Source organism: Toxorhynchites rutilus, chromosome 2, assembly GCF_029784135.1.
Source record: "Toxorhynchites rutilus septentrionalis strain SRP chromosome 2, ASM2978413v1, whole genome shotgun sequence".
In the NCBI taxonomy this organism is placed as follows: domain Eukaryota; kingdom Metazoa; phylum Arthropoda; class Insecta; order Diptera; family Culicidae; genus Toxorhynchites; species Toxorhynchites rutilus.
Window position 1 is genome coordinate 338174243 of NC_073745.1, and position 24698 is coordinate 338198940.

Genomic DNA, 24698 nt, shown 5'->3' on the forward strand with positions numbered 1-24698 from the left:
AAAGAAACATTGATTAAAAGAAAAGAAAAAAGTGGCGAGAGTTTGTTCGAGTGCAACTGCAAAGCTATTCCAATGACTTTGCGGTAAACTTATTAAAACATGGAATTGGGCCGCTATGGTAGTACATATACAATATATTTTAAATGAAATTAAAGATTGCGGGAGTTTTAATTTTCCTATACACAACTATAGAACCACTCATTTTTTTCTGATTTTCCAGAGATATATAATAAGTCGGTTGAATTGAAGTTTATAGTGTAGGATATAACAGCTATCTTCATTCAAAAGACTGGCCATTTGAACTTCATTGTTGTGTTCAGGCGCGAAACATTCAAAAAACAAAAATTCAAAAAAAAATCGGTTTTGTTGTATCAACTGAATTTTTGTTTTACTGGCATCATCTTGGTGTCCGAAGTTTAACGTGGACAGGCTTGAAATGATTTGAAGTACTTCATTGCACTACTGAGTGTACATTGGTGTTGACGAAAGGCTATATAAAATAGCCCGTTTTGAAAATTTTTCCTCAAACCATCAAAATGTCGCCTGCAAAGTTACGAGTTGAAAAATTACATGACACGTTCCGTAAGTTCTTTCAGTATGAAGAAATTCTATTCAAGTTGGATTTCTTTTTATCAGAGAAGTTCTCCTGAAATAGCTTCCATTAGCTTCCACATTAGTTTTTTGACCCGCAGTTTTGAAGATGAGATTATCATGGTTTGGGGATAATTTTCTCAGAAAGGCCTGGTTTAGATAGCTTACCATCAACACTAATGAATAGTCAGAAGTACAAAGAAGTACTTCAGAATCATTCATCTGCTGTTTTTACATCAAAAACATTTAGGGTAACACGGGGTGATTTGGTCATATGGGGTGATTTGGAACCACCCCTTTATCTCAAAAATGTCGGCTCAACTTGGATTTTTTATAATGTCATTTCCTTCTATTGTTGAACCGTATGTACCTAAAGCAAAAAACCTTTGGTAAAACTTCACAAGTAGAGGGAAACGGTAGCATAAACACAGCAAACACTTTGATCGTCAAAAAATGTGAGTTTTCCGATAGTGGTTTTATGGTTTTTCCCGCTTATTAAACAATTTGATGTAGCGAAACTGTAAGTTTGATAACAATAAATGAAATTAATTGCATTTTAATTTTTGCACTTTTGTGTGGGGTGGCATGAACACGTTTCTGTGGGATGAATTGGTCCTACAGATTTGAGGTTATTCTTTGGTCTAATTGATTCCAGATGCCGCTGAATTACAAAAAGAGGATGGGTAGACAACGTTGGAAGAATAAGGAGCCTGAAAGATCAACGCAGGCCATCATGAACGGATTTTCTTTGACCAAGCATCGAAAGTGTTTGAGAATGCTCGAACAACAGTGGAAAAATCCATGCAGAATTCGAGATGGTCTCAACCCAATTTTTCTGGTCTGGAATCTGGCCAACACTCCTGGTATCGATCCCAGAACACTGTTACTGATTGTAATATTATTCCAAAATACTTTACATAAACATAAGTATGTTTTTTTCGATGGAACACACACCGGACCAAATCACCCCGCATCAAATTTTATTGGACAAAAATCATCTCTTTTATTTTATGATATATTTGGTAGTTCAAACATTGATATAATGATTAAACATTATTGATTGAGAGGAAACAAGTGTAGCTTACTGTACAATGTGACATTTTTCATTTAGACCGTATTGGTTTGGAAATATTAGGCGATTTGCTTAGGTGGGTCCAAATTATCCCTTTTTCCCCTACATCAAATGTGATAATTGGATAATTTGGCATCAATTCATAAAATCCGGAAAGTCAAGGCATGGTTTATTGAATACTGGCTTCAGATTCTGGACTGGTCAGCTTGTTTATCAGATTAAAACCCTATCAAGAACTTCTGAGAAGTGATCGTACGAATAGTAGATTACAAGCAGTATGAGTGATTTGAGGAGCTTGAACGAGCAGTATCCTCTGCGTAGAACGAGATACACGCTACAACATAACGTAGCGTGGTAGAAACCACCCCGAATGGGTTATTTGAACTGATTGAGAACTAAGAATGACTTACGAATCAGAAACTTATTGTAATTCATGTGAAATTGGTGTTAAGTTTTTAAAGAAGTGAGGGGTTTTATAAATAAAGATAGTTGTTATATCCTACACTATATTCTTCAATTCAACCGACTTCTTACATATCTTTGGAAAGTCAGAAAAAATGAGTGATTGTGGTAGTTGTGAAACGCAGTGTATTAGGTTGGGGAAAAAGTTATCCATTATTTTCTCGATAGCTGGGTTTAGTGATCAATATCTCGCGTAATAGGTCAATAAAGAGAAGATTCGGTACATTTTACACTTTTTCTTTCATAAATACGAAAATGCAAGCCATGCCGCTGAAACTGTGAATGGTGTTTATGGTGCCGATACTGCAACAGTAAAATACGTGAAACCTAATTTATTTTTAAATTTTTTTTATTTGTATTTAAATTTTATTTTAGTGAAATACACTAAATTAAGATCTCTACTGTGAACAAATGGAATGTTGAGGCTAGCGATTGACCAGAAACGTCCAGAATTGGCCAACTGTGTAGGTGTTGTTTTCCTTAGGACGATGTAAGGTCACCATTCCGAGAGCTTGATTAGGATGTTTTGATGCATCCACCATATAGTCCGGACCTCTCATCAAGCGATTACCACCTTTTACTCGCATTGCAAAATTTCCAGAGTGATAAGAAATTGAGGTCAAGCGAAGATTGTAAAAATCCGTTGCTAGAGTTTTTCGCCAATAAGGACCAAGACCTCTATGATAGAGATATCATGAAGCTACCTTTAGAATGGCAACAGATTTCACAACAAAATGGTGCATATTTGACTCAAATCGGACAATCCGAAGCATATTAGAAATAGTATTGAATTTCATCCAAAAATAATGGATTACTTTTCTCGAAATCAAATATTTTATATACATACAATATAAACGCATATAAATATTCAGATCATTCTTGCTTGTTTTCTCTCGGTTTGATTAGGTAAAACATTTGTGTCAATAGCCGACGTCGTGGAATCGGTTCCTATTGGAATTGTTTAGAAATGTTTTGTTCAAGACAATCCTTGAAGATGTACTAAAAATAATATTCTGAATATATAAACCAAATGGTAGTTCAGGAGAAGGTGAGTTCGAACAATAACAAAGTATCTTGATGTGTCTATCGCGTAACCAACCAATCAGCGAATTATCTCATTTGAAAATAGCTGTAATCACCTAAATTTAACCGCAATACATACTTGGCACGCTACTTAATTCGGCAGTCACCGAACGCCAAAAACACAAGTCCCGCCATGAGTTTATTTAGCATAATTTCTTTTGATGGTTCAATGATTCCGTGAAATCTCGCATCTTACAAATAAGATAATTAGTGAACGTAGCTCTTCTCGGTATCCTTGAAGGGAAACGATACTTCAGAGCTACGTTGTGTTACTTCAATTACACTCCTTCCTTTGTGGCTGCTTCCGCTCGAGGCTTCACTTTTCTCCCGGAACAACACCGACAGCAGCGCACATCAAAGACTCAGGCTCTTGTTTTGATTAAAACAAATAATCACGTGGGGCGCTTCGCAGCTCGGATATTTACTCGCTCAATTAATTGCCCACCGGGAGTGGGAGTTGGGGCGGAGTGTTTAATTAGGTTACATAACGGCAGGGGGCGGAGACTGCAATCAAGGTGAGCTATTTCTGCTGTTTCTGTCCGCCAAACGTGCTGGATGCCACGCGTGATACAAATACCTGACCGGTTAATGACTTATCTATTCTAGTGCACTACCTGCAAGAGGTCTCGAATCGAAATCTTGATCACTTGACGAGATCGTTTCGCGCGATTGACCTATCAAGTTCAAGCGTGTCCATCAACGTGATGCATTCGCGCGTGATAAATTATGCCCTTGTCAGTGTTGATTAGCACGGGAGGATTGCAATTTCGCGTTGATCAGTTCGGGAAGACCCTTGACTGTTTCTTATAAGCATCATAGGTACTTAGTGTAAAATAAACACGACTCGGTTGTGGAAGGTTGTAAAAATATGTACAAAATTTATTTACAACTAGATGCAGCTCGAATGATCTTCATAAAATTTCAGTTTTTCTCTTAAATTAATCCATAAAGATATATTTACATGTTAGTGTGATTATTGCTAGTATAGATGACTTAAGATCAATTAAGACTTCCAATTCATTTTTTTGTGTCTGGACCTTATTCTACTTACAATATAATTTCACCTCGCTAGATAACTTGAGCAATTATCATTGGGAATGAGCATCTGGGACGGTACAAGTTAAACTGTTTGCCTAAATCAACGAAATATGACTAAATTCGATCATAAGAATCTAGGTAGCGAAAATCAGTATGAAAACACGCACACACACAGTTATAAAACACAGTCTCTATCACCAGTTTAAAAATCTTTAGTTGGGCGGAAAAAATCGCCCGGGATTGATTAGAAAGGTACACTCGCCGTTGGCGCGCGAGCATTCAAGCCGACGAACTTTCGTCGCCCGAACTGTGCTGCTCCTTACGGCGATGATCCTGAAGTAGATTGTTATTGTGATGACCGTTGGTATTGTTGTTCTCGCTGCCATGCTGCTGATGGAGGTCCGTTTCGGTGCTTTTCAGCAGCATATAGCTGTCACGCTGCATCATTATCCGGTGCTGGCCGTTGATGATCACGCTGCTCCTCCGGCGGAGTGATCTTCGTCCCATCTCCAGGAACTCTGTCGCTGGATCCGATGCGAACACAAAATTCTTGTACGTTTTGACGAACACGTATATCAGCGCGAAAGTTCCGGTGAGGATCGTTCCGTATGATACGATCGGTAAGGCTGTTGGGGCGAACACCGTGGCCAGGTAAATCCATCGCCGGATCGGAGGCGTCAAATCGCTGATACCCTGCGGAAGGGAATGGATCAATTCAGTATAGTCTTCTCCTGAGAAAGGAGTTCAGTGTGTATATCACCTCTTCAAGCCACATAATTGGGAAGACAAAATCACGGAAGTTTTTGGTTGCCATCACATTTGGTGCTTCTTCGACTAGGAGGTTGAGCTGGACTCTCACTTGTCCTTCCAGAGGTACTCCGAGTTTCTGTAAGTTGATAGATATTATTTATATTGTTTGTTTTCTTCAGTGGAATGTGGTCCACTGACTTTTTACGGTAATGAAAACAAAAAATTGGCAGTGTTTATCAATTTGCTTACAGGAGGCTTAAGCTGGGGAAATAATGTTTTTCATTATCTGCATTCATTCAACTGGTCTAGCTTTATAACCGTGACCGGAATGAATCTTCCCAGAAAACAACTACGGCAGAAACAACCGTTCAGAAAAAGTATAGTAGGCATCATGGGCTTAAAGCCTCACCGAAAAAAAGCGTAATTTCTATTGCTAATTTATTCCGGGGTCAATGTAATGGGGACTTCCATTTAACGAGGCTAAGGAATCGAGTCGACCGCTGATCCACCGTCGGAAGCGGCGGAATTCGAGAAGACCTTAAAAGGAAACCAAATAACCAATCTGTTGAGGATAGAAGGGTATTTCCAGCAATGTGTTCAATAATTTTTTAACATGTTAATAATTTGGGATTTTCACGACATCATTCCATGGCACTCATTACACCGTAATTTGAATAAAGCTCAGCGGATATTACAGATGCATACTTCAAGAAGTTGAAAATTAAGGATCAGTAGAGTTTTCAATATGTATATTCTTGTGAAGCGTGAAGTTCGGCTACGGATAAAAAACGTTCGAAAATTGTCACGTCATGGCTCATTGAAGTGAGCTGTTGAGTTAGGATAGTTATCATTCCACACTTCAGCAGAAAATTTTGATATCAGTGGAAAGTATTTCTCTCACTGAACAGCTTGAAATAGTTTGTTCAGAATTTGAAACCAATATTAAATCCATCTTTGAAGAAAACTGTTCACTGAAACAAAAAACTTCAAGTAAGGATGCATCTTGGTGGAACAAAAAACTTTAAAAGCTTAGAAAATTGTCTAGAAAACTCTTCAACAGAGCAAAAATTACCTCTGATTGAACAGATTACAAAAAACTGTCTAACAGATTATAACAAAGAAATCCGTAAATATAAGAGAAGGGATTGGAGGTTCACCTGTGAACAAGTAGAAAGTTTCTCTGTCGTAGCAAGACTACATAAAGCCCTTTCTAAGGATCACACCAACGGACTTGGTAGTCTGAAAAAAGGAAACGGTCAATATCCAACCGACTCCCAGGAAACACTTAGTATCATGATGGAAACACACTTCCCACACTTGACTTCCGGACACGCACAGGTCTTCAATACAGATCAATCAGCGACGAGAATAGATCTAATGAAATGGCTAGGGCAATATTTACGAAGTTAAGGGTTGAGTGGGCAGTGTATTCCTAGAAGCACTTTAATTCTCCAGGACCAGATGGGATTTATCCACTGTCCCTCTTCTAACGGAGATGTTTAGAGCTAGTATACACTAAGCTACATTCCTAGTAAATGGCGAGAAGTCCGGGTTATATTTTTTCCCAAGGCTGGTAAACGTGACAGGACGACTCCCAAGGCGTATAGACCAATTAGTCTGATATCTGTCATCTTAAAAATGATGGAAAAGGGCATTGGCCTCTATATCAAATCATCATGTTTGAACAGGAGACCATTGAACAAATTTCAATTTGCCTACCAAGCAAATAAATCAACTGATACAGCGCTTCACACGTTAATTTCAAAAAAAGATAATTCTTTTGATGCTAGAGAAATCTCACTTACAGCTTTTCTTGATATTGAGGGAGCATTTGACAATGCATCCTACAACTCTATAACTCTATAAATAAAGCTATGAAAAAATGTAGTTTTAACATGTGCATCTCCAACTGGATACATGCCATGCTAACCAACCGACTAATAACAGCTAAATTAGGAGGATCTATTCTAACAACGAAGCCAACTAGAGGTTGCCCTCAAGGAGGAGTTCTGTCTCCTCTGTTGTGGTCCCTAGTTGTTGACGATCTTCTCAATAACCTAGCTAATTTAGGATACGAAGTCATTGGTTTTGCTGATGGCATAATCATCTTAGTGAGGGGTAAATGTGAGTTTCTGTTTCCAATAGAATGCAAACAGCCCTTAACTACACACTCAAATGGTGCAACTTGAAAGGGCTTAGTGTTAATCCTTCAAAAACAGTCATAATTCCATTTACCAGAAAAAGAAAGTACAAGATTCTAATATTTTAATAGCAAAATAATAGCGAAGTTATGAACCCCACTCAATACCGCATCCATTCATTATAGGAAATTTGTTCATGCATCAGCGATATGAACGAAATGAACTCGTTTGTTATTGTCATCAACATAATGAGGGCAGTGTGTTTCGAGCTGAAAAAAACCCATTCACACTGAAATAAAATATCATATTCTTTACTCATGAGTATTGGTTGATATTCTAAGACACTGTTCTATTCTGTGTGGAGACGAACACAGCGACATAAAGACAGCTCAAACCTGACCATCTGTTCTCTCGTGATGATGAGATTCGTAGGCAAATAAACCTTTGTTTGATATATATTTTCCCTGTTGTAGATGATTTACAGTGAATCAAATTCTAAGTTAGGGCAGGTGTACTAAATATGAAGGAGATATGTGTCCAACTTAAAGAATTTTCCGAGTAAATACTCTTTGTTAGTTCAGAAGTATAAAACTATACTTTTTCTAGCGGTTTCAACTCGGTATTTAAGGATTCTCACTAATATTTCTATGATTAATCGACTAAAATATAAAAAAAAACTTATTTAAAAATGCCACTTCCACGTAACAATTACAGAAATAATGTATCTGGAGTAGGGTGTCAGTGAAAATGATAATCTCTAATTTCAAAAAGTTACTTCATAAAAAATGTTCACCACTTCGAAAAAACACCCCATGCCAAATATTAGCCCAATCGGACTTAAGGGAGAGTGACGCAAAGCGGTCCAAGTTTGAGTTTTTTGAAAATCGAAAAACCACCCAAGGAAATCGGGGTTTTCGAAAAAAAAAAGTTTGATGCCAAATGTCTTGAAATTGCATGAAACGTCGAGAGCTAGTGTCATCTTGATTTTTTTTTTGCCAAAAATCGATACTCTGGGACTTACTTTTTTTCGGAGTACGAAACGAAAAATATGGTTTTGGGAGCCAATAAAAATAGTTATCTCGTTTATTCATTCGGAACATGCTACGAAATGTTGATTTGCACGATAATATACCCTATGCAAAATATTAGGTCATTCGGACTTCATTTACTGGTGTCGCAGACGATAAAATTTGAGGTTTTTGAAAACCGAAAAATCTTCGGAAATCGGGGCTTTATAAAAAATTGTACCAAATGTCTTAAAATTGCATGACACGTCACGATTTACGATTACCAGTAATTTTGAGACATTTGGCATCAAATTTCTTTTTCGAAACTCCCGATTTCCTTTACTCCCCCCTTGGGTGATTTTTCGATTTTCAAAAAACTCAAACCTTGACCGCTTTGCGCCACTTTCCCTTATGTCTGACGGCTGAAATTCGGCATAGAGTGTTTTTTCGAGGTGGTGAACATTTTTTATAAGACTTACCGGTTGAATTTTGAAGAACGTCTGATGGATTTCCTTTTCAGGCTTCAGTCCTTCAACCGCATCTAACAGCTGAGGATCCGACTGGTAGAAGTGCGGGTTCGAGATGTACACTGGAGCCCCTGTAAACATAAAACAACCCAATTGTTTTCGAATTCTTAGCTTTTTTTCCAAAAATATCATTTTACCATATTGACACGGACTAATATTCTGCAGGCCCTGATACCGCTTGTAATCCGGATGATCAAAGCAAGTGTTATTCTCATTACCCGGCCCATATGCATCTTCCGCCAGTGTGTACAGATCCGCTGTTATACCTAAAATGCGTCACACTTTTAAGTATTCGCTGAAATTGATGCTTCTATTGATGTGCATACCATTCTTCTCAACCGGATGCCTGTAAACCAGTGGAAGCGAGCGGCAGAGATCCTTGTCGTATATGTAAACCACATCCGATTTGGTGACATCCCGGGGTGGAAAAAAAGATCCTTCGGAGGCCGCCACCCTCGAGCATGGTTCCCGGTCCCAGTAGGGCAAGTGGTCCAGCCCATTCAGCTTGTCAAAGTAACCAAACTTCTCCATCCCTTTGTGGCCCGTGTGCATCGTGGCGTACTCCGGGAGGGTGCCGTTTCGCTAGTTTTATGCAATAGATAGCAGAGGATATGAAAATTAGAAATAGACCTTATTCAGTTGTTCTGTTTTATGGTATTATATGAATGGTTACTGGAAAATGAATGTGAGATGTTAGTAATTCTACTGAAACGTAATACGAAGAAGAGTTATATCGGTGGAAGTTGGTTGTGATGGTTATTTCCTGATAGTGTCATCGTAATTACTCCGAGCTCTGTACATGATGAAGCAATTTCAATGGGGTACAAGGTCGAACTACGCTATGGGATGACTTCTCCCAACATGGTCACGGCGTAGCCTTGCATGTCGGAAAATATAGGTTACACTCTAGGCACTATTTATACGGCGGTAAACGACACCAGTGGCAATGGAGGCCACTCGTCTTAATCATACATCGACATTTTTTCATCACTCGCTGGCTGCGCCAACAGTGGACCCCTTCAGCTATTGGGTGGACTCCGACTTATATCGGTGGCAGCTATCCACCAGCGGCAGCGAATTGTGGTCGATGAAAAAAGCCGTTCGATTACAGGCTATTATTGTTAGCAGCATATTATCGTATTACTCACATTAAGCGCCCCGCGGGGCTGCCCGCTTAATGCTGTTGATGGGAAGTTTAGCATGGAAATGGTATAATTTAATCAGGAAAATGCCACAACATCCGAACGCTTCTCGGCCCCCATGAGGTTCATTAATGGCGTTATGGCTTATTAATATTCGGATTAATTTTTTCAGAAAATCGTTTTTTATTCTGACAAAACATTATGCCGCTTAATTGAATGGACAATCACGTTATGGCCTTTTAACCCTGGAAGATGAAAAATTGATAAGCTACTGTGTCAAGTAAGTAACGCAAATTGAATCATAAATTTAAGTAACTATTATTAACTGCAGCGTAGCTTGGTTAAGATTGGTATCACCCTTTTGAACTGAACTGTTCTAATAGATTGCATGCATTAACACCTGTGTGGGAATTTGCCGATACTAACGGGTTACAGTTTTTTCAATCCTTGAATAATGGTTTTATATCAAACAGGGAAGATAAATTGAATCATACAATCATCAACAATCAACCGTAATACAGCTCGTAGATCTGTCGAACAGATTGGAAAAGCGGAATCTGGGATTTCAGATCATCATCGAGGTGAATGAGTGTTCTCGTGGAAAATATTGGCGTTTCAATGAATTCATTCAAGGGGAGTTCCAACTGATTAATCTGATCCTGAATATGAATGCCGTTAACATGGATATTGGATAAACTGTTCTAATTGAATGCATTAACATCCACATACATCGGTAAGTATTCGATATGTGAGAAATGGCTCATAACGGATTAAAACTGTATTGGATGGACACAGCTGAGTATAAAGAGCATGTGAGAATCGCATTATTGACTGTTGATAGACACTTTTTGCACATGATGATTGTTCTTAATTTAGGGCTCAGTCAATTTATGCATTCAAGCTAGTTATAGCTGAGTCGTTAGTGGGAAAATACAATTGTTTGCTCTGTAATTGTTTTCTATCAATGAGCGATGTATGAATACATTTCTCTTAATTCGAATACTCGTGTTCCAAACACTTGTTTTGTGTGTTTTGTTCGTTGTAAATTTGTGGTAGCATGGAAAAGTACAGCTGCATTATTAGATATACTGTTTTCAATAACTTGCAACTTCAATATTGAATCATAGAATAAGTTTGATTTTTCTGTGGAAAGTAATCCTTCTTTTGAAATTCGTAGAAAACATTTGTATAAAGGTTTACTTTAATGGCTGAGACGAACCAGGAGGCTGAAAGTCTCAAAAATAAAGAATAAAAAAAATGTACTCTGATGTATTTTTTGAGTAGCTTTTGCAATACTTGCTGGAAAAGGACTTCTTTTTATTTATCTTTGAAAGCTAGAGGAATAGATAGCAATGAGATAGCAATTTGTATCCGTTCTTCTAGAGGTAAGGAAAAGAAATGGAAATAAGTATTTTCAATGTCTACAAGATGACTTTTAAAGCCTGTCCACGTTAAATTTCGGACACCAAGATGATGCCAGTAAAACAAAAATTCACGTAATACAACAAAACCGATTGTTTATTTCAGTAAAATAGACTTATATCTAAAACAACGAAAGGTTACTTCGTTGTCTGTAAAATTCACGAACTTTCTTGGAAATTAGGTTCCGTACAGTATCCTCAGATATGGTGGCGGCGGCGCTTTTCTATCTTCTCTTGAAATCATTGATGCCATTCGCTTTCTTCTAAGTTTCGAATAGATTTCGCTCAATCAGAGCCCAGTACTTTTCCACTGGACGAAGTTCTGGACAGTTTGGTGGATTTGCTGTTTTTGGCACATATTTGACCTCATGTGCATTATACCATTCCAGGATGGATTTTGCACAGTGACAAGAGGTTGACATTTGACTAAAACAACGCTGGAGAGTCGTGGCTTCTTATGAAGGGTAGCAACCGCTTCTGGAGACATTCCTTCTCCTAGACATCTTTGTTGATAGTGCCGGTAGAGACGAAAGATTTGGATTTTCGGCCACAACTGCATATAGCCTGCCAAACCAAGTACTTCTTGGGGAATTTAGACTGCTTCGTGGTCTGGAAACACTCGGCTATGGAATTTCTTTGCATTGCAGTACAAAAAGCAAGACCCGGAAGTTGTTTGAAGTCTTCGAGAACATAAGTTTCATCGTTCATTATGGTGCATGAACATTTTTGCAAAAACTGGGTGTAGAGCACCTTAGCATGGCTTTTTGCAGTGAAATTTTGCTTATCATCACGATTGGGCACCTTTTTCACTTTGTATGCCTTCAGTCCATGCCTCTGCTTCACTTTGTGTACATATGATTTTGATTTTCCAACTTTTCGAGCCACATTTCTAACTGAAAGGTTGGGATGTTTCTCAATAATGGCAACCACCTTTCGGTCCATCTGTCGGGAGCATACTGTTCGTTTTGTTCCGCTTCCAATCTTCCGATCCACTGTTAAGCGCTGATCAAACGATTTGCACACACTAAACGCGGTACTCTTCGGCAGTTTTAGCTTTTTGGTGAGATCGCGTACCGACAATGTTGGATTTTGCTGCCGTTCGCGCAAAATGCGTTTGCATACTTCCACTTGATTCGACTCCATTTTACCAAACTGAAGAAGAATGTAAACATGTTGGACATCGAAATAGAGAGGAGGGTTTCAGCTGTCATGTAAGTGAAATATTTCATTGATTAGTGAAATATTTCATAAACTACACTGAAAGAAAAGTGTCCGAAATTTAACGTGGACAGGCTTTAGACCACAAACTGCAGAATTATTCATCCTGCCTAAATATTAATCCTGTATTTTATCGAGATGAATAGCCACATTCAATGGAGAAGAAAATGGCTTGCGGGACAAAGGAGAATCTTCTTGTTCCAGTTCAGGAAAATACCAATTGGATTGCTTATCCAGGACGTCTAGATGAGCCAATGTTTTTACCCCTACGATACGGCGTTTTTACATAACATGGAACTTGATACGGTTCGGGAGTGATAAACTAAGAAATTAAGAGCAATTTAAGAGCAATCTACCAAAACTCACCACTGTAATATAAATTTATTTTCAGGCATGATTTTCGCTCAAGATTCTTGCAATTTCACTTGCAAATAACATGTTCCTCCGTTACATGGAATAAATGTTTAATACAGAAAAGTAAATTTTTGTTCATTATTTTTAATTTTTCACTTGAGAATAATTCTCGCTTCACACTAACGGAACACGAACCTTTATTCCGCAAACGCGAAATACAATTGGACTAACAACAATGTCATAGTGAAACTAATGAGAATTTTTTTTTTCAAACTTTCGAAGCTCATCAAAAATTTCAAATTTTTTTCTCACCTTAACATTGATCTACGGGCAAAGAGGAATGCAACAAAATAAAGACAGTTCAAATCGGTGCTTCGGTTTTTGCGCTTAGCAACACATTTGGCCTTCCATTTTCATTTATATAAATTGTAGTACACATTTTATTGTTGAGATCATTGGAAGTTACATGCACTTCAATTGAATAGATGTGAAATCCTATGCTATTTCATTGAAAGGGTGAAAAAATACGTCTTAAACATTTACAACTTTCCTCGGTGCAAGATTCTAATCTTTGTTAAAAGTGATCGCCTTTGAACCGGTAAAAAATTTCGATGGTCAATTTTCTAACTTTAACCTTATATGGGTTTTTTTTAACTCAATACTCGTTGAGTTGGTATGTAGTGTAGTTAAAAATCTGATTTTGCGTATGAATAATGATAAACCCTCATCTCTGTTGACATAAAATTGGAGTAGTTGATGTTTACAAGCTTTTATAGGGGCAAATATTCACCAGTAAAATCATTCGTCAGAGACAGAAATAGGTCCTGATGTCAGATTCAATCTGGCGAACCTGACTCTAGCGAGTCGCTATCAAAGTGCGTGGCCTGCCGTTATTCTGATGGAATATAAATTCCCTTCTAATCAACTCCTGGGGAATCTAAACAGTGTTAACATGCTGATCAACTTCCATCAATCTGGAATCGCAAAACTACAGTCACCTGCAGGAAACCTATAATGGAATTCTTTTCTTAATATATACAACGGACGGAAAAAATGTATTTCAAACAAGACCCTTGCTGCATCCTGGCCTGGTTTCATGAATGTCGGCCTTCGATCCTAGATTGGGAACCACTGTTCATAATTATATAGATAATGATATAGACCAATAGAGCATTATTAACGAAAAGCTGAGTTCTGTTTGTTACTGTTTTTTCTTAATAGGGTAGTGTAGTAAGATATCCCGAAAATTAATTTGTTTTCCAGGATGCTCCTTCCTCCGTTTGTTTGGTGTCCGATGACGACCGCTCTTAAATTTATTGGATTGAAAGTATTCAAATCTTTTAAATTTCAAAACAAATTATTTGAGCATGAGCATGATTATGAGCTTGGATTGGAACTTGAAACTTTATAATCGTTCTCCATAATTAACCTAAACCAGGACAAAACATAAATAAAGCATAATAAAATTATGCTTGGAAATGGAAATCTAATGATTACTGTGCGAGTTGTACAAAGTCGTAACCAATGTAACTGGCAGCGTAAAGCAGCGTCTGATTGCCTTTTTCAAGCCGAGAAGATGTGAATTCAAAAGTTTGAAGCCTCTATAATACAAAAAGGGATAACATTTGCCATGTATAATCAGTGCAGTTCTTGCATCAAGGGAGTATTCTAGTGTAATGGCATGAATTTCGTACGTTTTTTCGAGCTAATAAACTAATGCTAATACACAAATAAACCAAATAATATTTTCACTGTACACTATTTCATTATTTGTTTATTTATCTTTTAATAATACAACAAGGACTAAACGGAAAAACATATTCCAAAGTATAATAGTTACAAGCTGGTAAAGTGAAGGGGTTAAAAAAAAAGTTGTTCCGTGCTGCACACGATTCCAGTCCTTCTGGTTATAGGGAACAAAATCGTTTTTTTTGACAATTGAAATTTTTTTGAAGATAGCAAAATTCAGAAAATCATATTGTTTTATTGATTCATGCGATAGGAAGGTATATAAGAATTTTTCACATCAAATTTGGAATTAATCGGTTTTGTAGAACTTGAAATATCGTGTACGACAGTTCGTAAAAACTAGTTTCGGGAAAAACACGTTGGAAGTTTTGTGTCAGGGAAGTATTAGATTACATACCGCATAACTAAAAGGGTAAAATAGTTCTTAATACTTAATAGTTCTCATAAATTAATACTAAAATGTCGATGCATTCCAAAATAAAATCGAAATTGATAAACATGCAAATTAAATGAAATAATAACGTAGTTCTATGTCAACATTGCGGTTATGTCCTTGACACAACCCTATATTTTTTTTTCCGAATACAAAGGAAAAATGCGTTTTAGCAACTAAGACTGTAGGGGATTGTGTCTAGGACACGACCACATTGTTGACGTAGGAAATTATTTTGTTTAAATCGGTTGTATATTTCTTCACATTTAAAATTTAGCTTTCTAGTAGAATATTCTGTTGATCCTGAAAAAGGCCGATGGTCTGCGTTATTATTAATTAACCAGCTGAAGGTGGTTAATTCATAATTCATTATGTAAAATAGTTGTATGATGTAAAAATACACATCTCCCCTCCAGCAGATAGCATGAAAACTAACTCTTTGTAAACTTGTATACAGTAAATCCTATCGACCCACTAAAATCAGTTTGCTCTCGCGCTTCGTATAATACAAAAACTTTACGACTCCGAGCGCGAAGTGCGTAGCGTCCAACTGTTTGAAGTACGATGTAACTGCGTCTTTAGTGTTATCGAATCGTTGACCGCCGAGCGCCTGTTCCATCACCGTACTATTGTGAAGTTTTGGACCGATTAAGAACAAAAGGCCAGGTTTATTGCCGAAAGGAGTGTTCCTCATCCACGATAATGCGCGGCCCCATTTCGCTCGCGTATCTCAAAAGCAATTGAAAAAATTTAAATGTACTGTGTTCGAGCATCCTCCTTACTCCCCAGACCTCGCCCCTAGCGACTATCACTTATTTCCGGTGATGAAACATTATATTTCCGGTGATTATTTATTTATTAGGCTCATTAGCATTTTATCTGTAACAGAGCCAGGTTTTTATCGTGTACATGTACATATATTTATGTCTCTATAAATTGTAAATTACACAGTAGAAGTAGTAGCCATTTAGGCGTAAGGGTATTCTATCTGTTCTTCCATTGTTCAGCAAACCGGACAGCGGAGACAGCTGATATTGATCATTGTTGGGTTACTTATAGAACAGCAGCCCGATGTTTCTTGCAGAGCAGAGCAGTTGTATGGATGAATCGATCTTTGTTCCACCGTGGATCGATCTCCATAGCTGATGATGGTTGCGTGGACGTAGTTATTCTATAACAACACAAAGATGGTCAATTGAGGGTCCTGAGTTTGAACTCACGATCGATCGCTTAGTAAGCGAACGCGTAACCAAGTGGCTACGAAGACCCCCAACCTTGTTTTTTGTCCTAACTTTATCTCTCCACTATTTCTGAGTCACTGAAACTTATTTTTTGAACGACCCTCATAGAGGTATAAAAAGAGGATGCATAGAATAATAATAAAATTAAAAACATAAAAATATAATTTTCACACTATATTTTTATTCATTATATTTCGAATGATCTTACGAATCTCCTAATGATAGGGATAGTGGGGGCAAATTGGTCACCTGCTTGTTTGGTAGTATAACTATTGACTATTGACACCGTATTGATAATCACCTTATGTTTGAAGAATTTAATGAATTTTGAGTCACCCTGTACTTCAGTAGAGCTGAAACATGTCAAAATATAAAAGAAAACAAAAATTGCCTCCACGATAGACATTAGGCCGTAGTTCTGTGCGCATGGTATCTAAGGAATTTTTCGAGAAATTTAGTTCGTTCAATCTGATATGTTGGACAAATCAGTAGTTTGGACGACTGTTAACATATTCTAGGAGAGGAATGCAGATATTAATTAGCATAGAAAGCGATTAATTAGCATAGAAATTACTTTGATGTTTGGGGGCAAAGTGGCCATAGGTGAATAACGACTTACAATGTTCTGTTTACTAAAGCTGATATATTTCATCACGTTCTGCGCTTGAAGAGGTGGCTTTGACCCTTGAAAAATATGCCACTCCAACTAAACCAAGCCTCATTATGCGGAACGTTATTTGTGTCCTACTGCATTTTGTATGAATGAGAAAATTTAACTTCATACTCTAGGTGAATAGACCAAGTTTATTTCATACATGTACCTACTATATCAAATATGAGTTGAACAAATTTGGACGAAAAAACGCATAAATCTATCCCATTTAGCTTGAAATGTGCGAGTGACCACTTTGCCCCCACTAGGTGATCACTTTACCTCCAAGCAAAAAAAGCGTTCGACCTTTTTTTCTAATGATGGAAAATGTACTATTTAGAATTTTTATGGTAAACCCCGTTTGCTATCTTGAATTTTCTGTGTCTCACTTGTTAATTCGAACCATTTTACACGATTGTTGTGGAAGGGAACGTTAAGAGATGGAACGCTTTGTCGCTCTACTAGTTCCCAAAGTCCTGGGTTCTCGTAGAATTCGCTGAGGCCAAGCTAGAACGAGTAAATTCCGACCCTTCCTTCCATGAAACGCATAAAAAGTTTCACCATACATTGGAAATAAATTAACGTGTTTTGGTTTCAATTCATCAAAAGTCAATGTTATATTGAATGTTTATTGGCGGTCCTTTACGTTGTGGTCAGAAGGGGTGAATCAAGTACAGTATCTGGACGTTTCGTAGCATTTGAGTGAGCAAATTAGTCAAATTGGCCGGAGTTGTGGGAAGAAAACTTGAACTTATTTCGTTATCAGACCATCTCTGAAAACTATCATTGTGAACGAAGTTCTGGTCTAGAACCAAACAAATAAATTATCGAAGCTCTGGTCTAGAACCAAACAAATAAATTATCGAAAAACCACTGTTTTCATCCGAAATGATTTTGGTTGACTTTTACTGCCTCTAAGCTCAAATTATCATTTCGTGGCACCCTTTTAAGTCGATAGAACTCATAGAAGAGTATTTCCGTATTCCCGCAGAATTGAAGTCAATTCTAGAGAATACGTTTGAAACTGTATCGATTATTGAATTATTTGTTTGTATGAGTACAGTGACCCGCATAGAACAAAAAATCAACAGAACAATTCCCATACTATGAGAGAAAAAGCGACTTCAAAGCTCTGAGTTGGATCTGTTTCAGTTTCAATACAAAAAAAAGTATAAACGCTGAGGATGCAATATACGAGTCCGATAAGTACTTAGCCTACAAAAAATACTACCAATTTGGCCGTGGCGACGGCAGAATTTCAGTTTTTTTTTTCATTTTTCTAAAATCCGCGGACACGCCCGCTTCCACACACGGTCAAAACAAAACTACGAGTCCGATTCGGCTGAAATTTTGACAGTAGCCGTTAACGAGAATGTACTACACGATAAGTAATCTCTCTTGCGATTCTGACACCATCGGGCGATGAGGCTAAGTACTTATTGGACCGTCCTCGTATATCGAATCCACTTTTTCTCCAAATCTTGTTGTTCAGCTAATTGGAGAAATAAAAACAAATGACGATATGGCACGTGAAAACCCCCATTTTTAGAATTTCTTTATTTAATAAAACATACGAAAACATGTGATCTTTAGCACGCAATATGGCCATTGTGAACCTCGACCACCTTCTGCAGGCGTTTCGGCATGTTCTCCACGAAATTCTTCAGATACTGAGCATCAACTGTACTCCAGTGTCGTAACAAGGCAGTGAATTATTTGGAACAACCTTGGCCATCTTTTTGACCCGAATTTGACATGGTTCGAAATTGGGTTTTAACGTGCCCACTCCAAGGGTTTTATCTGCTTAGAAACCTCGGTTTCAGTATGCTTTGGATCAGAGTTCTGCAGGAAGAGAAAGTCCCATCATACTTCAGTTTTGGTTTCGTTTTCGAATTTCTGCAGATTGTTATTAATGCTAGCGATGCTCTTGGTACTATTTTCAAATTAACCTCCAAACTAATGGCATGCTTCTCAGGTAATTGCAGTTGAAGTTTCGATAATCTATCAAGGACAATTCAGAGCATCTCTGAAACATGAAGTGTATAAGTGTACAAATTTGCAATGATACGCACCCATCGAATTTTCTTGATTAACAAAAAATTAAACAATTTTCAATCTAATTATTATTGAAGTAACAATTTTCATTTCACAAAAGGTTTATTACAGTGATAGGCAAACTGAAGTGCCCACCTCATCATATTTCGTACTTCGCTCATTTATTTGGTTCAAATTAAGGTGAACAAACTCTCATCTGATGTTTTTTATATTAACAAGTAAAGCCTCAATTTTTTCTTGCTGCGATTTCCATTCAGTGCGTATCAAGAGCGTTTGCACAATATCAGTCCCAGTTCCCAAAGATACTTGTTGTATAGAAAGCAAATAGTCAGCAATTCGACTAGAAAGTAATCACATTTTATGAGATATCCGAAATCAATCCGCATATATTTTTTAATTTTATTATTATTTTATTATTATAACTATCAGTCCCAGTCAGTCAGCACTTTCCTACCAAAAGCTTAACGTCGACCCCTTGGGACCGACGCTGGGCTTAACGTGTTTAAAAAAGAGTTTTACTCAAAGAAAAAAATTGATTTGTATTGGAAAAAAACAGTTTTATAATTAACGTGTCCTCCTTTGGCCTTCCGGCACTTTGCCATGCTCTTCACCAGGTTCTTTAGGTGCTGTGGATCCAGCTCTTCCCAGGCGCGTCTGGAGCTTTATAATAGAGATTTTTATTGGTGAAACTAGTTCCGTCAACCCTGGCATCAAGAACTGCCCCCGATAACCGTAGGTAGCATGAAAAAAAGGTTTTTCTTTTACGCTACCAGGTAATAAGCAAACAAACAAATTCTCGATGAAGTAGAGGTTCGGGCCATTCCAGCGGTTTTTCAATCCCCCCTATGAACAACACTCCCAGACTATCACATTTCCACCTCCATGCTTCACTGTGTCTTGGGTGTGTCGCTCCTGAACTGCCCGAATGTGCATGGTTGACGTAAGAGCCAACTGTATTTTTCAATTGAATAAAAATAACAAAAATCATAAAACTCTTCTGGCCCATATTTGATCGGTAATGTTTATAAAATAGGGACAGATTATTCTATATAAATTGTTCACAGCCCTGATTATTCAGCTAAAAACAAGGAAAATTGGGTTTTCATCATTAAGCGGTGATGGTGATTACGTCAACCATGCATATTTGGGCAGTGAAGCTCCTCATCCGATCTGTTTCTCCACCTCCTTCGCTTAAACTTCTCGGAATTTTAATTCGTCCATCCAGAGATGCATTTTCCTGAACTTAACAGCATACTTCTAGGCCAAATTAATCTAAGGATTTGTTTGTCTTGCTGATGAATAAGTGCTTCCGAGCAATGCTACGAGATGGCAAAAAAATCGACCGGAAACTGGCAGCTGGTTTGCTGGATCTCGCGGACAGTTATCTTCGGGTTCTTCTTGGCCCTGCTCATGATCTTGGTGTCCGTTCTCGCATCCGTTTTGCGATTCCTGCCTATGGCAGGGCGATCTATCACTGATCCGAACGTTTTTAGTTTCAGAAGAATTTTCGCCACCGGTGCCTTGCTGGTACTGTACTTCCTGGCGACATCCCGTTGCGATTTACGGTTTTACATCAGGAACCATTAATTTTCGGCCAGGGAATCCAGGGAATCGCTATTGAAATCACTATGTTATTTGTTTTTTTTCAACTGACTCAAACGCGATCGAGTGTTAAAATGCACCAAATGTCATAAAATCAACAATCGAGGGGTCTTCCTATGGAAACTTATTGAAAACATATCGATTTTCGAAGTGGACATTTTTCATTGTCTCTGTTTTTTAATGCGAATTTATTTCTCGTTACCATGAATTAATTTTTTTTCAGTATCCCATGAGTGAAACTTGGAAGGAATACAATAAACAAGGTATTAAAAATAATTACAATGTGTGAACCAACCAAAGAAATAAATTCAAAGAATGATGAGGTGGATAGTTTAGTTTGCCTATCGGCGTAGATCGATATTATATTTATGTACGCAAGCATAGCATACCAAGCATTGTTACAAACTTTACAGACATCAAAAATTCGTAAAGTCAGAGATAACCTTTGACATGTGAACGAGATATCACAACAAATGAACTGTAGAATAAATTTGCTTACTAGCATCGTGTAAGGAAGTGCTCCGGAACATTTACTAGCCGAGCATTAGCTAATTACCCGCAATTTACAATGCAAATTTCATTGATAACTACTAATATTCAACCGAGAGGAAAAACTAACGTAAGCACGATAAACAGTCACTAGGTTCTACTGCTCCGGTATGTATAATCCAATTCACCATGCTCGTAACACCGCACCTCACATTGTTTACAAACATTATGTGCGCGTTGATCTCCATAATTTAACCGATCATGCAGCATGAGTTCGCGGAAAGGTGCCTCTCGCCTGCGCACTCACGCTCTGCCTAGATTGAGATATGGGTATGCCAGCAAACAGAAGGTATCGCTGATCAATGGGAAAAGCTACCGTGTCGTGAAGCGGCTATATAAGCGTTTCAATATGATCTGCCGTTCAGATCAACATGATTAACGGTTTATATGCGCCGAACGCGGACTCGGACTCTCATTCAATCGGTTTATCAACGATTGTTTTTGTTTATCTGTACAGACTTTGATGGGTGAATGGGCGACAGAAGGTGGAATGTTCTACCATAAATCTACAGGAAGGCAAAGCAGAGATCGTTAGATTTTGTGAGCTGAAGCATATAATGATACCGCTGATACGATGAATGATGATGATTCGGATCAAAAACTGCAGCAGTAGCCGATCCCGCCGCTTCATAGAATGATCACGATGATGACATGATTATGATGATCATTTATGGAGTGCACTTCCTGAAAGTAGTACAAAGGAAAAAATGGCGCAGGCAAAAAGCGAGACGCTTCTGCTGATCTTTTTTCGTTGAATCGACCTAGTGCACTTACCCCATTCAGCAGACCCATTTGCGACATTGGCCGTCGATTTCGGGGATAGAACCGATGGGCAAGGCTCACGAGCGTGTCGTCGTATCCAAACACCAACTCATCGGCGGTCAACGAGATGAAGGGTTTGTACTTGGTCGCCGTCAGAACCAGCGAAATTGTTTTGGCCAAGAAGTACCCTAGATGTTTGCTTTGAGTTGAAATGGTCTGTGAAAGCAGAGCACGGTTTGTATTCGATGGATTTAACTTCAAGAGCTACTTACCAGCAGTGGGATATTTGGTGTCGTTATGCGTTGGTTCTTATCTACGCTTAGCTCAGGAACAAATTGTAAAATTTTCTTGTGCTGATATGTTACTGTGTAGTTGTCATGGAACTTTATATTCACCTTCTCCATATCCTCCCTGGAAACAGATAGTGGCAATAAGAAATAAAAATACGATTTAACAGGTTGATCAACACGGGAATCATCTATCTGTTTACTGGTTCATCTTGAATTGCCATTTGCTCGTCGCCCACGCTCGTTAAAACTCGTTACTGACTCTGCAAGGACACACACATCAGCGCTGGTCACTGGCTTTGAGCATCCTTGGCGGTACAGCTGTTACCGTTGTAAAGTTATTACTTTATTGTGGAAAAAATGCGCAACTCTTCCGTCCGGCTAGGTTCTGAACAAGCACACGATCCATTGGGTATGCGCCAATTAAGGAAACCACCTTGATTAGAAGGAAAATTCCTTTCAGTTTGTCTCTCGGCCCGTGTAGTATAATTCTACTGTCTGAGCCTCTAATTAATCCCACGAGACAGACGGGTGGGATTCCCAAACAAAGATCATTAAAATGTCCATAATCAAATAGGGGCGATCGTGTGCGTTTTCCCGTGACTAAACGTCAAGATGTATGGTAAGCGATTGGTAAATTGAGCGATGCTATTATTAGATTTCCGCGGAAATGCGTGTCCATTGCGATTAAATAGAATGTTCCAGCGGGTAGCGAAACAATGACGCGCAACACTTACCTATATACAAATGGTCCTATCTCAACTAGTTTTGGCTTTTCCCCGGCGAGAAACCCCTCCGGATTGGTTACGTTAAATATGTACACCTTAGTTAGCCTAGTGACGCCCGGCCGCTGCCAGTAGTGGAAGCTTATTGTGCCGTTCCAGAGTCTTAGATTCTGCGATAACGGGAGAAAAGTAGCTGTTGTTTCAATTGATTGAAATGTTCAAATGACATACCTTCATTATGAAAATGTTTAACCAAGGAACAGAAGATAATATCACACCAGCAATTAAGGTAACGATTCCAAAGATGATTACCGCTAAGCGATCTGTAAAGAAATAATTAACAAAATGATAATTATAAGATGGGAATTGTATTACATGTTTTGCTACATTCTCTAACTATTCGGAAATGATTGAACGAATGTAATCGTTGTATTTCTCTCTTGAAAAAATCTCATTATATTTTTCGCAACAGAGTATCATCTTGTTTTCCAGTTTGGAATATTTTTTCACGATTCAATTGTAATTACTGCAATACACTCACATGGAATGCGCAAGCGGAAACCAACAACAAAAAGTTGTCAGGCAGGTTTATCGGATAACTTTTGTTGTGAACATCTATGGGAAAACGTTTCGCACGTTTGATGTGATGCGTTCGAATTCTCACGAACCAGTAATTTGACTCATGATTGTATGAGCAATTCATTTTTTTACTTTTATCAGTGGCATAAAGGCATGTTTCTAGAGGAATTAGCCGTCCTTCAAGATCAGAGCGTTGAGTATGATTGTTTTGTGTACTCTGTTTATTCGAATAACTGCTGATGCTTTCTATTTAATTTTTTTGTTTTTTTTTGTCTGTACTTTGTTATTATTCTCCTTGTCGCTCAAAAGTATTAGAACATAATTACAAAAAAAAAAAACAATATGTCACGAGAAAGTTGATTAGCGAATTGAACATAATTATTTAATTTAAGAAAATGGAAATATAGTAAAATATAATATTGTTCTAAACATGTATTAAAAGAGAAGTGCATCGATAGGAAGAAAGAGACATCCTAGATACCTGAGATGTAAATCCAAAATCATATGATGTATATTGTCAAATATAAACGGGAAATTTGTGTTTTTAAAGAATATACTTTTTTTTTTCCAAAAACGTTTATTAATCAGACTCAATTACTTATTATCTAACGTTTACAGAGTCAAATTTCACCTTAAAATATAACTTATTTTCTATATATATTTTTTTTATCTGTATTATAGTGACTTTCAACTCATTTGGCTGGTTCGTCACTTTTACTTCCATTTTTACTTCCATTGGAAGAATGTCGGAAGTGAGAGTTGAACTCGTGACCTTTAGCGTGAGAGGCATGGTTGTTACCACTACGCCGGATCGCCTCCACGATATTTTCTTTATACTTAAGACTTACAATTTAATGCAAACTAAACACTAGATTAATCGGACAGGATTAGGATTCAGGTTTAGGATGGAGCGAATGGAGCAGTTTGTTTTGATACGGAGGGAAGGAATCAAACTGAGATATCATTTCTTTTGAGAAATTGGTAAAGAGGAAGCATAAGGTTGAGGTCGCGACTAGCTAATATGTCTCTAACCGGTAAGTCAGATTGCCTTCCTAGTGCCCGGAGTGAATCCGATAGATGAGCCCTGGAAGAATGAAAGTTGATACAAGACCAGACCACATGCTCGATGACATGATAACCATCACCACAAACGCAAATATTCCTATCAACGATCCCAATGCGAAACAGATGTGCATCTAACAAGTAATGATTAGACATGAGGCGGGACATCACGCGAATGAAGTCCCGACCTACATTC

The 24698-nt window shown here is 37.9% G+C and overlaps 1 protein-coding gene across 2 annotated transcripts in view; it reads right to left on the reverse strand.

Annotated features, from left to right (window-relative positions):
• Positions 1–4109: 4109 nt before the first annotated feature.
• LOC129769428 (lysosome membrane protein 2) overlaps positions 4110–24698 on the reverse strand; it is a 122881-nt gene continuing 102292 nt past the window's right edge. For both annotated transcript variants that reach the window (XM_055771703.1, XM_055771704.1), the window contains exons 3-11: positions 23093–23184; positions 22874–23031; positions 22122–22260; positions 21862–22065; positions 8998–9253; positions 8809–8937; positions 8624–8742; positions 5007–5132; positions 4110–4939 (exon numbers count right to left, since the gene is read on the reverse strand). In XM_055771703.1, coding sequence (XP_055627678.1) covers positions 4526–4939; positions 5007–5132; positions 8624–8742; positions 8809–8937; positions 8998–9253; positions 21862–22065; positions 22122–22260; positions 22874–23031; positions 23093–23184 — 1637 coding nt within the window. In that variant the 3' untranslated portion in view covers positions 4110–4525. The remainder of the gene's footprint in view (positions 4940–5006; positions 5133–8623; positions 8743–8808; positions 8938–8997; positions 9254–21861; positions 22066–22121; positions 22261–22873; positions 23032–23092; positions 23185–24698) is intronic.